This window comes from Grus americana, chromosome 4 (assembly GCF_028858705.1).
Source record: "Grus americana isolate bGruAme1 chromosome 4, bGruAme1.mat, whole genome shotgun sequence".
Classification (NCBI taxonomy): domain Eukaryota; kingdom Metazoa; phylum Chordata; class Aves; order Gruiformes; family Gruidae; genus Grus; species Grus americana.
Window position 1 is genome coordinate 30,550,609 of NC_072855.1, and position 12,621 is coordinate 30,563,229.

General features: G+C 35.8%; 1 protein-coding gene across 19 annotated transcripts in view; it reads right to left on the minus strand.

Moving 5' to 3' along the window:
• Positions 1-12,621, minus strand: part of CLOCK (clock circadian regulator) — a 67,469-nt gene that overhangs the window by 15,764 nt on the left and 39,084 nt on the right. For 18 of the 19 annotated variants that reach the window (XM_054823345.1, XM_054823347.1, XM_054823340.1 and 15 more), the window contains 5 exons: positions 10,235-10,326; positions 8,657-8,746; positions 7,071-7,191; positions 5,796-5,909; positions 3,104-3,222 (listed from right to left, as the gene is read on the minus strand). In XM_054823345.1, coding sequence (XP_054679320.1) covers positions 3,104-3,222; positions 5,796-5,909; positions 7,071-7,191; positions 8,657-8,746; positions 10,235-10,326 — 536 coding nt within the window. The remainder of the gene's footprint in view (positions 1-3,103; positions 3,223-5,795; positions 5,910-7,070; positions 7,192-8,656; positions 8,747-10,234; positions 10,327-12,621) is intronic. The other variant, XM_054823352.1, reaches the window with a different exon arrangement.

Here is a 12,621-nt window from a genome sequence, read left to right on the forward strand (position 1 = left end):
ATGATGGAATACATGTATACATACAGATACACCCCTCAAAGAATTACAATAAAATCAGAGATCAGTAAATCTTTCTTTTTTGGACCTGCACACGTTTCTCACACTTGTAGGAGCCTGCAAGGGCATTCCCATTGCCAGGAACACAGTAGAATCTACTGATGATCAGATACCACAACAGTTTCCTAAAGACTACAATATAGAAGCTGCTGCTGCTGCAGTGATGTAATATTCACGACAGATGTAGACAGATGAGCACACTGTTGCTCTGCAAACACCTATAACTAAAATAGTCTTGTGGAAAAAAACAGTAGACGACTAACAGTTGTTCCTACAAAGGGACCACCTTCCTTTTCTTTCTTTCAGGTTTCTCTCTCCTTTTCATTCTTTCAACTCTACAAAGAGTTTATGTGGAGATTTTGCAGTTCTTTAAATAGGTATTTCTAAGTTTTCTTTCTGTGAAAGAAAAAAATTAACATATGTAGGCAATGTTGTTTCTTCACTTTCATCAGTGTATAATCTGAATCCAATGACCAGAGAGTGAGTTATATGATGGAGGTAATGAACAAAATCCCTCTGGGCACAAATTTCTGACTCTTGGTGTGACTTGCACCTTCAAAAGACGTAAGCTTCAAAGCTGAAAATACCCCTAAAAGCCAAAGCTCATCTACTTTCCTAAGATTACATAATTTTATAAAGCACCACTCATAACAAAGTAAAAGAAATGACAGAGCAAGTGTATATCCTTGAGATATACTTTTGATTTGCTGTTTCTTTTAATCTCATTTTTTGGGCACAAGTCAAAACAAAAGTAAACATAACTTAAGTGCAGGTAGTAAAATCACAGTAAAACCACCATTGTTACAGAGGAGCTGGCAATAGGTTAGGATCTGATTACTCAATGCATTTATATTAATGATTTACAGATATTACACTGTAAAATACCCCTGGGCAGTAGCTATCTTGTTCAACAAGGAATCTTGTTGAAGTTGCCAACAAGGCATCTAGAAAAGAAAGGACTTTCATTTGTAACAAAAAGCATTCTGGTAGAATCCTTTTGGCTGGATTAATTCTGCTTTTTTCGTTCAACCGTTCACCAGCCAAAATACAAGACAAATGTTTTAAAGAAGGTGTAGAGCCAAATCCTCTCACTGCGGAGCAAAATTTGTGGCACATTTTGTTACAAAAGTCATATGCGGGGTCATATGCAGAAAATAGAAATGTGAACTTTCAGACATTATTCTCATGAATCCTATGACTTTCTGCAAAAGCACTGTATATCCTTGAGAAATGACACTCTAGGTTAAAAAAAAAAAAAAAAAAAAACCAACCCAGAACCGTATACCATCTGAAATAAAAAGTGGCAGATGAGCAGACAGGTTCTATCTTAAATTAGGCAATCCAGTACTAAAATACACATAACATTACTGGCTGCATCACACATCTGTTAGTAAAGTTACTGGGATGGTAACGTTCCTGACATAACACTTATTTGATCAAGTCTAGTCAATTCTAGCCTCAATACAAAAGAGTATAAACAAGCATTGTCAGATTAAAAATCTTCACTCTAATGTTAGTCGTCTTCACAAGAATGTTTCTCAGATGAACAGCACTAGTCAAAACTCTTGAGAGAATCTTAAAACCTCCGTAACATGAAAGCTTCCTTAGGCACTAGGGGCTCAAAAGTTCAGGTAAAGAGGACTGAAAGTTTGGCCAGAGAGTATAATCCATAAGGCTTTCACCTTCAGGAGATTGACACACCTGAAAGATCATAAATGGATGTTCCTTATCTTCCAAATGCCCTTTTCCAGAAGTAGGAAACACAGAAGTTTTACTGTAGTACATTCTAAACTGTCAGACTTTAAAATATAAAAATATTTGCAAATACTGATGGGTTGGTCTTTTTTCCCCAAATATTCCATGAAGCAGAAATCCCACATTTAACATCTGTACCAACTGTAGGCATAACAGGAAAAGCATTAGTTAGGCCCACATGGGAAGAAAAGCGTCAGATGAAAGATTTCCATGGCTTTGGGAAAAATAAAACAACAAACTCTCTCTGGCATGCAGTCTGGAAAGATCCAGTTCCTATTTAGCCTGACAGAACTGAGGAAGTTCATATGATTTCTCCACTGTCTCCCTATTACACTTTCAAAGTGCAAAGTATGTAGACCATGTTTTCAGAGGATACCACCAACAATCATCAGCTTAAGACACTAGTACATTCAACTTACATGCAGAATATTCAAATGTTCAAAGAGTTCCGTGTGACAGACAGCAGCTTGTTTATGTATACGTGCCATGTACATTTCATGGCATTTCTTTACAACTGAATTGTAAGAACAAATATTCGATAGTAGACCACCCTGTACCTTGATTAATGTATTTGTAGAAAACATATAATCTGAATCACAATCACAAAATATCCTATATTGTATCCTGAGTATTTATTTTGATTTATTTTGGTGAGGAACAAGCTCATACTTAGTGAAGTCTATAAATTTCACACGCACACAATTCTAAACTTGTAAAGATACGTTCACTGCGCATTAGCAGTTAAGCAAAGTGTTCTCTTGAAACAAGTGAGTTACTGAATAACAAACAGTACTAAAACAAAACGAAAGATCTTTATTACCTCAAACCTGACTTTCAGTTGCTGACAAATAATTCAAGCTTTCATTAAGCCCTAAAAGATTTGTTTCTGTGTCAAACTACAGCAAGATCAGCAGCAGCAAAAAATTCGCATCCAAGTGACAACTAAAATTATTCAATTTTTCCAGTGAAAGTGGAATCTCAGTGTTATCTTTCATTGCATTTAACTTGGTAAATTATATTCCTATGTACTTCTAAATTTATTTCTTGCATATTACTATTTTATATGACTATTTAGAAATGGCACTCACCATAGCAACTTCATTTGACACTTTGCATAACATTTAACCTATTTGTATGTGAAGTAAGAAACACAGACACTTTCAGTTTCGTATAATAAAATGCCTTATGGTTTTCATTAACAGTATTTGAAATGTTGTGTGCATTCTCTCTGTAGTTTTCCTGTTCAGAATACATTTAAAAATGATACAAAAGTGATTTCATTTGTACATACCTTGATAAACTGAGGTGTAGCTAATCTAACTGTGGCTACAAAGCAAACTTTGTCTTCATACGAAGGCCGGTGCGACCGCTGAATAGTTCCTTCAAAACCATTGTGCGCTGAGTTGGGAACTGAGGGAAGATAGGTGAGGTCAACACAGATTACAAGAGAAGCACGTGAAAATGGCAGTAATATCATAAGACAAATGGCCCGATATTTATCTAATGCGATTTGCTTCTAACTTAACATGCATTAACAAAAATGCTACACATAATATATGCACGTTTGCACAGGAATAGTAGTTACATACCAGTAACGAGAACACAACCATCAAGTAACTTTCTCAACTACAATTAGAGTGCACACGATATCATCTGTGACAAATCAGTTTTAAGAAACTAATAATTCTAATCCTTCTTTGTAACTACTAAAAATGACTGGAATACATCTTCAAAAACATCTTTAAAGTTTCTCTTTTGTATCAGCTTTTGCTAACTTTTTCTTTTTCTTTTTGAAGTATTTCTTTTCTAGGCTTCCAACACATTGGAGTGACACAAGCTGAAGACAAAAGTGAGGAACAGAACAGTCAGACACACAACAATTATGTACATGGAAGAATCAGGACACCAAGCTGAGAATAAACAAATTCCACTTACTGAATCACAGCAATGGATGGAATCACAAGTGGGCAAAAGATGGACTAGACCTCAAAGCAGATAAACCTTATCTTTCATTTCTAGCAGGTATCAATTTAGTTTATCTTTATTAAGCTCTAATGATGGTGACTCCAAAATGCTCTCAGGCTCTTACAAGCCTAACTGGTACTAGTTCAACTCTAAATTTGAACTTCTACTGAAGTTTCCTTCATGCAATTTAAGCTTACAGCTCCTTGCTGTTTCCATCAGAAAGAAAACAGGTATTTTTCTTCCTCTTTATCTTATCCCTTCTCCTTTGTTCTTCAGAGTTTATCTTGCCTCTTAAATCAGATTTTTAAATATCTGATTGCTCTCATTGCCCTACTCTGAACTCTTTCCATTTGCTTTACTTACTCCCGACAAATAGTGCCAAAAACTGGATAAGGACATATGGGTGCTATGAAGTGCAGAGGGATTATTTCATGTGGTTTAGACTATACTTCAGAAAGACTTTTGCAAGATTTTCTAAATTTGGTGATCTGTCATGGTGACTTGGTCATGTTCAGTTTACATTCCACAGTAACTCCTTTTTCTAAAGGACCTCTACTTAGCTGACTATAACCTTTTTCTCTGTTCATATAATTTATTATTCCTGAATGTTCTTAGTCAATTTGTTTTTTCCCCCAAAATAATTTATTTTCTAAATTTGGGGTTGAATTCTTCTCCTATTTTTAGTGTTCTTGCATCATTTCATGATTGCAAACTATGTTCCATTATTCATAATATTAATGAAAATACTGATCAAATCCAGAAGTAGTTCATTAACCTCCATTTTGATGGTGAACACTGATAATCTTTCCAACCAGTGTCTGCAGCTACTCTCCAGCAATTTCAATTAATATGTGTATCTCTTACATGTTTGTGAAAACAGAACATGGTGATTGTTAAATGCATATTAAAGAAGTCCATTGTTTATTTGTACTTTTTCCTCTTATCCACGCAGTGTGTTACTTTTTGGTAGAGGAAACTGAATTAATTTGATGTTAATTCTACCTGAAAAATCCATTATGGTTGCTATTCAATTCTTTGCTAGCTTCCTGAAGCTCAAATATAGTTTAATTATTTGTTCTGGAATATTTCCCAATATTGAATTGCAACTGATAGGTCTGCAGTTTCCCAACTCCTCCTCTTTCCAAGACTAACACCATATTTGGCCTTTTCAGGCCTGTTTCTTGTCTTTCCTATAATATTACATACCTGCATTTGGCACTAAGACTCAACCTCTCCCCGTTTTGTGAGAAAAATACTGGTTTCACATAAAAAAAGCATAGGTTTATTTACAAGACACTGTTTCTGAGAATATTTTTAGGGATGATCTTCATGAAGATCTACTACTGACCACACTGCACAACCCATTTGTCTGGGTGACTAAATAAACATGCCTTTCAAGTAGATAGTCAGCATGGGCTGGCCAAACAGATTAGAGACATAGTACAGAGGAATAATATTAGTACACAATTAATAAAAATAACTTCTATGGAAGGGAGAAGGAACTCAGTGAGGAAAAACGTAATGGCCCATCCACTTATCTGAGTGGTAACTCCTATGAAAGCGCAGAACTGAAATGGGGGGAAAACCCCCATTTTACCTCCCAGCTCACTGCATAATGACAACTGCAGGTACCCAGTACCACTGATCTTCAAGTTACTTATCACCTGCTTAAGTATGGGTTATGCTTAAAATAAATAGCCTGAATTTAGTTCAAGTGTTTGCTTAAATTTCTCTTACATTCTTTTAAAAAATGTTTTACAAGATACTAATTTTCTTTAACTGAAAGCATTAAGCATAATTACTACATTTTGCATTCCAGTGCACAGACATATAATACCCGGTAGGTAGTTTTTCTTCTTTTTCATTAAAACAATATAGAAGCAATATAACTCTGCTTCAAGCTCTTCTTTTGAAAGACTGCTTTTTAGTTCATCATTAAGTTTTGCACGATGGTCCCTGGCCTGTTTTTCTGTGAAGTTGCCTAAGCATTCCACTCTAACATCACTGAAATTACTTACCGTTATTCAAACACTTGAAATTTCCTATAAATTTTACATATTCGTATGTAGGTTGCTCTTTTGGATCTATTGTTCCTCGCAGCATATGGCAACAGAATTCTAGTTGATTTTTTGCTGAGAAAAGAATAAACAGATTAAAAGACTACATGCTTGATGAAGCTCACAGGCAACATGAAACTGCAAGCAGGAATAATTAAGCTGCATACTTACTGGGATACTGTAAATGTTGCTATTAAAAATGGCTACAGCCTCTGCTTTTAACCACTGTGTTATTAACTAAGCTAAAGAAAGCAATTCCTTTAGAATTTGTGCATGAAGGGCCTGAATGCTAATGACATTGAAAACCCCTAAAAACTAGAGCTGTTTTAAAGAAGCAGCTGCATTAAACTTAAGTTTACCAAAGCATGCACTTCCAAAATCCATTAGGCTGCTATGTTTTTATTCTTGCCAAGTGCTACAACTGTCTAAATAGAAGCTATGTAAACAAGATGAACATTTCTAATGCATGGGAAAGCCACAGAGTGAAATGCAACGCAACACTGAAAATTTAACTCCTGGGGGGAATCACAAAAAAGTGCTTCTGTTCTTCAGGGCTAACCCACATGTTTCAGCTTAAATAACACTGGAAGAAAAGAACTTATTGCATGTGATACAAAGCAGATTATTTTTAACACAACTACCATACTGGTTTTGTCTGGGATAGAGTTAATTTTCTTCATAGCAGCTATTATGGGGCTGTCTTTTGGATTTGTGCTGAAACCAGTGCTGATAACACAGGGATGTTTTCATTACTGCTGAGCAGTGGTTACACAGAGCCAACGCTTTTTCTGCCTCTCACACCACCCCACCAGCGAGTAGGCTGAGGGGGCACAAGGAGTTGGGAGGGGACACAATCAGGACAGCTGACCCCAACTGACCAAAGGGATATTCCATAGCACATGACGTCATGCTCAGCATGTAAAGCGGAGGGAAGAAGGAGGAAGGGGGGGATGCTGGGAGTGATGGCATTTGTCTTCCCAAATCAACGTTACGCGTGATGGAGCCCTGCTTCCCTGGAGATGGCTGCCTGCTGATGGGAAGCGGTGAATGAATTACTTGTTTTGCTTTGCTTGTGCACAGCTTTTGCTTTAGCTATTAAACTGTCTTTATCTCAACCCACGAGTTTTCTCACTTTTACCCTTCTGATTCTTTCCCTCATCCCACTGGGGGAGGAGCGAGCGAGCGGCTGCATTGGACCGAGCTGCTGCCTGGGGTTAACCTGCAATAATTACTTACATTTTAAGTATTCTGGTGTCAATGAATCACTTTCCAGCAGATGAGAAGACAATATTTTGTAAATTTCTGAATGTTCCCCCTCTGGGATAAAATTAAATACACTCTGATCCACAAGATCAGACTGAAAGAAAAAGATTTAAAAAGCATTAATATAATGGAAGACGTACAATGTCACAAAGCCTACCATTTTAATGCAAAACAATTTCAGTTCAGAAGAATGTTACTGACTCAAAGCCACCTGCTGGAATACACACGAGTATTTTGCAAGAAAAAAGACCTCACTTTGATCTCTCTTAATTTTGACACTGCAAACCATTTAATGAAAACTACCATGAACGCAGCAGATATGCATACACATTAAAGTACAATGGAGCTTGTATTAACCTCCCTGGGATGCAACAATTCCGAGTAAATGTGCATTTTAATTACAAATTATAGGGTGTTGTTCTAGAGCACTGTAACCTGTTGGTAGCATCCAATATATTGAAATGACATCCTGGAACAAAAAACAGTCCCTCCCTACATCATATAGTCTATTATGTTACCAATAATTATATTCAATTGCAATTGATTTTATGAATAAATCTTATAATCAGTTCCACAACTATGCACACAAAACTGGGAACAATAGAAATGAATGCAATAAAATTGAACAACTGAACAAGTGATTATAGGAATAAATGCATTTGATTAAGTATTCGGAAAGTGGGATCACAGAACGTGTGTTTAGAATATATAAATCACAGCTAAAAGCAAAGAACAAATGTGCCTCTAAGAACTTAGTAAATTCTACTTTCTTAAAACAATCACAACTACCTGTACATTTTTCAAAATTCTCAAGCTGATATCATACATACCTTAGTGGAATTTGTGTTTTGCACAATCATTTTTAAATATGCCACTCCAAGTTTTACAAAATACTGTTATCACAGTAGGACAACTAGCCTGTAAGAATAACTTATCCATCTCTTCTAAAAAATGGCTTGTTTCACTCATCAATTGTTTGCGGTTTTGAGTACTAATTCAGCTCATTTCAGAAAAACATTATTCAGAGGTAACTTTAAAAAAACTAGACTGTTACATTTACCAGTGGCCAATGCCACCAAAATTAAAGATAAGTGAATGTGATAAACCCCAAAGTATATACGTAGCAGAACCAGCAGCAATGTATTTCTTGTGAGACTCCTTTGGCAAGAAAGGAGTAAAAAAACCCAAACAGTAGTTTAAAAAATTCCAAGGATACAGCTCTTTAGCAATACTCTTTTGACTCATGTAGAGGCTGCGTGAACTCTAAAGGGTCTCCTGCAGTCAACTCTTATTTCAGTTACGTTGAAGAGAAATTGATGCTTGTTGGGCACTTCATAATCCTGCCTAACAGAGTGCCAACTGCATTCTGTATTTCCAAAGGAAACGTTTAATACAGGAGACAGACCAGTACCAAGGAGTTGTGCTGAAGAAAAAGCAGAAGCATTATAACAAAGCATACATCTGTTCTATAACACCAAAAAGGCTAATGATTCATTAGCACTCATAGCAGCACACCACCTTTAGACAAACTGATGTTACTGAAAGCAATTTGTACTTACTGGCAAATGTTCAAGTAAGGGAGTTATACTTTCAGACACATATATTATATTTCCATCTGTCATAATTGCTAAAAAAAAACCATCAAGAGCCTGAAATTAAACATAATGGGCAGTTAAATAAAAAGCAACAGAGAATATTAAAAATGTTAATACTTTTCCACATTGAATATAGCTTTAGACCAATTTTAATTTAGTTTATTATAAAAGTGAGAATGCCTTTCTCTACTAAAACTTCTTAGTCTTGCTTTTACACTATGAGCATTACAATTCCCATACTGTTCTGTTCTTAATTACTCTGTGGTTTCAGAAGCAAGATTTCAGTCCATATACAGCTAGCCACTGTTTCCTCCATCTCCTACTCTGCCTGCCTGTTATTTTTAATTCCATCATCATTTTAAACATCAGAAAACTCAGAAAAATGAGCTAGAGATAAAAGCAAGAAGAGGTGGGAAAAATAAGAGACGAACAAGTAAAAGAGGTGCTGAAATCAGTGAATTTCAGTATTTAAAAATCTCAGTATTCCCAATCTCAATAAAAGAAACTTGTAGCAATATTTTACTGAGACTTGAAAACTGAGAGACAGAGTTCTGACTGCCTTATCTTCTATGTAAACTTATTTTCCACTGAACATAAGATGACTATCTTCTAGCTGAACACTACCAAACATAAAAGCATGACATAACTGTATTTCTAAATAGGAAATTTTAAAACTCACATCTTTGAAAAACATTCTTATATCATGTTGTTCTAGCTTTACAGTCCCTAGTTGTAGACACATATTTTTTAAGAGGACTTGAGAAATACCAGAAACAGCTACAAACCCCTCAAAAAACAGAAACAATTACTTCACTAACTTGTTGGAAAAAATATGCAAATTCATCATGGAGAATTTTTAGAAATTTTTTAAATATAAAAAAAATCAGAACTGTTTACTTTTTAAATCTGTGCCTCAAAGAACAGGTTTCACTACAGAATGAAAATAAAATGTGTTTGTTCATATACCTAATTATTTTTCATTCAAGTATTATTAGAAATTGTTTCACTAACAAGATACAAATGACTTATTTCCATTTCCATGGAAATGACAGTTTATACTGAAAGTCTGTTTCTAGTAGTAATCCAACTATTCATGTAATCTTCTTTAGCAAAGTAATGCTCACACAGCGCTTTTGGAAAGTGTAACAAGTAAAGAAATTAAATGCTTTATTGCTCACAAGTTACATGGATGTGTTGAGTCTTTTTTATAATTCAGATTTTAATTTATGTACAACAATTCTTTATTTGACTAGTACCTTCCTTATGTTGATAATTTAAAATATCCACTTTATTTTGACAGTAAACATGTGCTGTTGTGGACTTGCTCTCTTATGTTTTATGTAATTGAAAACGCAGGTTAAAAACCCCCTATCTTGCATTACACTACACACATAGGAGTTTTGACTGTTTACCTTCATGAAAATGTATAGTTACAATTAATATATGAAAATAAAAAGTTACATCATCAATCTGAAAAATTTTATCATGGAATGACTCCCTATGAGGAAATATTCTAGTCCCAGAAAAACAGAAATAATATACCTCTAACATTAACTGCGTGAACTCTTCATTACTAAGGAATGTTGGTTTCCAGTCCTGTCGAATCTCACTGGCATCTGATTGTGCAGTAATTTCTATAATCAAACATATATACAATATAAGGATTCACACTTCCAAGAGCCATTATTTTCCCACTAAGTTACATATACACAGTAGGAAACAGCAGAGAGTTCTCCAATCTCGTCTGTTGTTCATTCATTCATTACATATAGATGTTGTTCCTTAAAAAGAAAAATAAATGCCTTCTCCCCTACGTCATAATGAGATTTGCCTTCTCCTTCCTTCTACCACTTTGTGCTACAGTCCTGCCAGACTTCAAGGTAACGCTGAAGTTAATGACAGTAAGTAATGGACTTTGACAATGGAAAAATACTCCTTCCTCTGAGACTATAATAAAATGTTTTATTGAGAGTGTTGTTTTCAAAGATTTTGAAAGCCAAAATTCCTGATCAGTTTAGGTCATTAAAATGCCTAATCTTCAAGTATCTTGGCCAATTCTCATCATTCTAACCTTTGCTCTAAAAACTGTCACTGTCCTTTCACTTCTTCCCACCCTTTTCTGTAAAGAAATAAGGTTACATTAAAAAAAGAGTAGGTTTGCAACAAAGACTGTTAAGAGCTGTACAGCATACTCCACTGCAGAATTACTGTCTGATTCATACACAAAGAGGAGTTTTGAACAGAGTTTCCTGTGGGACTTAAGAGAAAGATAGAGATAAACTTCCCGTACACAGGTGAGAGAAACAACAGCTGCTAAGCAAAACCGGACCCCAGGTTCTGAAAGCTGATGCTTCCTTATCCACTGATAACTTAAACAAGTAGTAAGATCACACAGTGCTTCAGTCTGGATGAAGGGCATTACAGAAGCACTGGTTGTAAGAACAACCTTGAACAAGTAATCGTGAATCAAGGATTTAGACAAACTGAAAGAACCAAACCACGTATTTAAGGCTTTTTGATTTCTAAAGGACGAGTCTGTACAAAGGCCGTAAGCTAGTTTGTTAGTTCAGATGGCCCAAAGAGAACAGAAAACCTGGAATTGAATTAAATATGCAAAGGCCTGGAACAGTTCAGAACTTTGTTTCCCAGATTGAAGGGGGGAAACTTTAGGAAAGAGCTTCAGACTTAACTAAAAGAACAGTAAACAACAGCAATATCATGCAAGAAACTGGCAAGAAGGAGAACACTGCAAGGAGAGGGGAAAAAATTACCAACAAGTAAGACAGACCAAAATTTCCAATCATCAGATCTCACAAAAGACATAACTTGATCAGGCTTTTGCTATCTGTTTGGAAATGGTATCAGAAAGCTGTGAGAGCGGGCTGGAGAATAAGGGCAACTTAAGTATAGCCCCAAGCCTAACTTTTCAGTCAGAACGAACATACTGAGCACTGAGGGGGAAGTCAAAGGACATCGAAAGGAAAAGCTCTGCCACCGAAGTAGAGGCAAAATTCAAGAAACGTAATGCAGTCAGTCCACAGGACAAATATAATCTTCATTTTAGAACTGGAAAAGTCTGATTCATTGGCTCATTCTGGTCCATATACTATCTTATTTCAGAATTTAAAAAAAAAAGTCAGTCTGGCTTCTACAGTAGAAAGGATTTATACTAAAGTTTATGCCTTTAATGAACCTTGCTGAATTGTCTTACCACAAGCACGAGTGTTCTTTTACTTTTCCCCTAATTAAAACAAGTATGATATTGGAAGACAGAGCCAAAGTAACATGAAAAAACCTTGCTTCACTTGGTAACTTTAAAGAAATGCTTAAAAATTATGGCAGAAGGTTGCATTCAAAGATAAATGACACTGAGGTCACATTCCTGAGCTAGATACCAGACAAAGTAGTATAACCAAGCTTGCACGTTGAACTCATCCAGCCTTCAAACCATGGATCTGAAGCAACTCTGCATCAGCACTGAACATCCTCAAAAGAAATTACCAGCTGGGCCAAGATGTGTAGCATTTATCTTTGGGCTGTATGAATATCAGTCTACTAGTTGTAATTATAAACAGCAAAATTCTTCAGTATTTCATAATTTTCAAAAATTTCTTATTTACAAATTCAAAGGAAGATGACAGGCAGTATTAGCAAGCAAGAAGCTCCCTGTAATATACTTTCAGTGCGCTTACCCTGCTGTTTTTTCTCAAGGAGAAACAGAATCCACACTGGCTAATAACCAGCTCAGATAGTTCATCTGGAGCTGCTGCCAGAGTACCAAGCCTGGCCAATGTGGAAATGGTCCAGAAAGAACCAGAAGCAATGCAGTTAATCAAAACCTGGTGGCTGAACACAGTAGGATTTTCAACAATAAAGCAGCTAATCATTGCTGAACAATTCATTTATTGCTAGGGTCACTCTGCTTTATT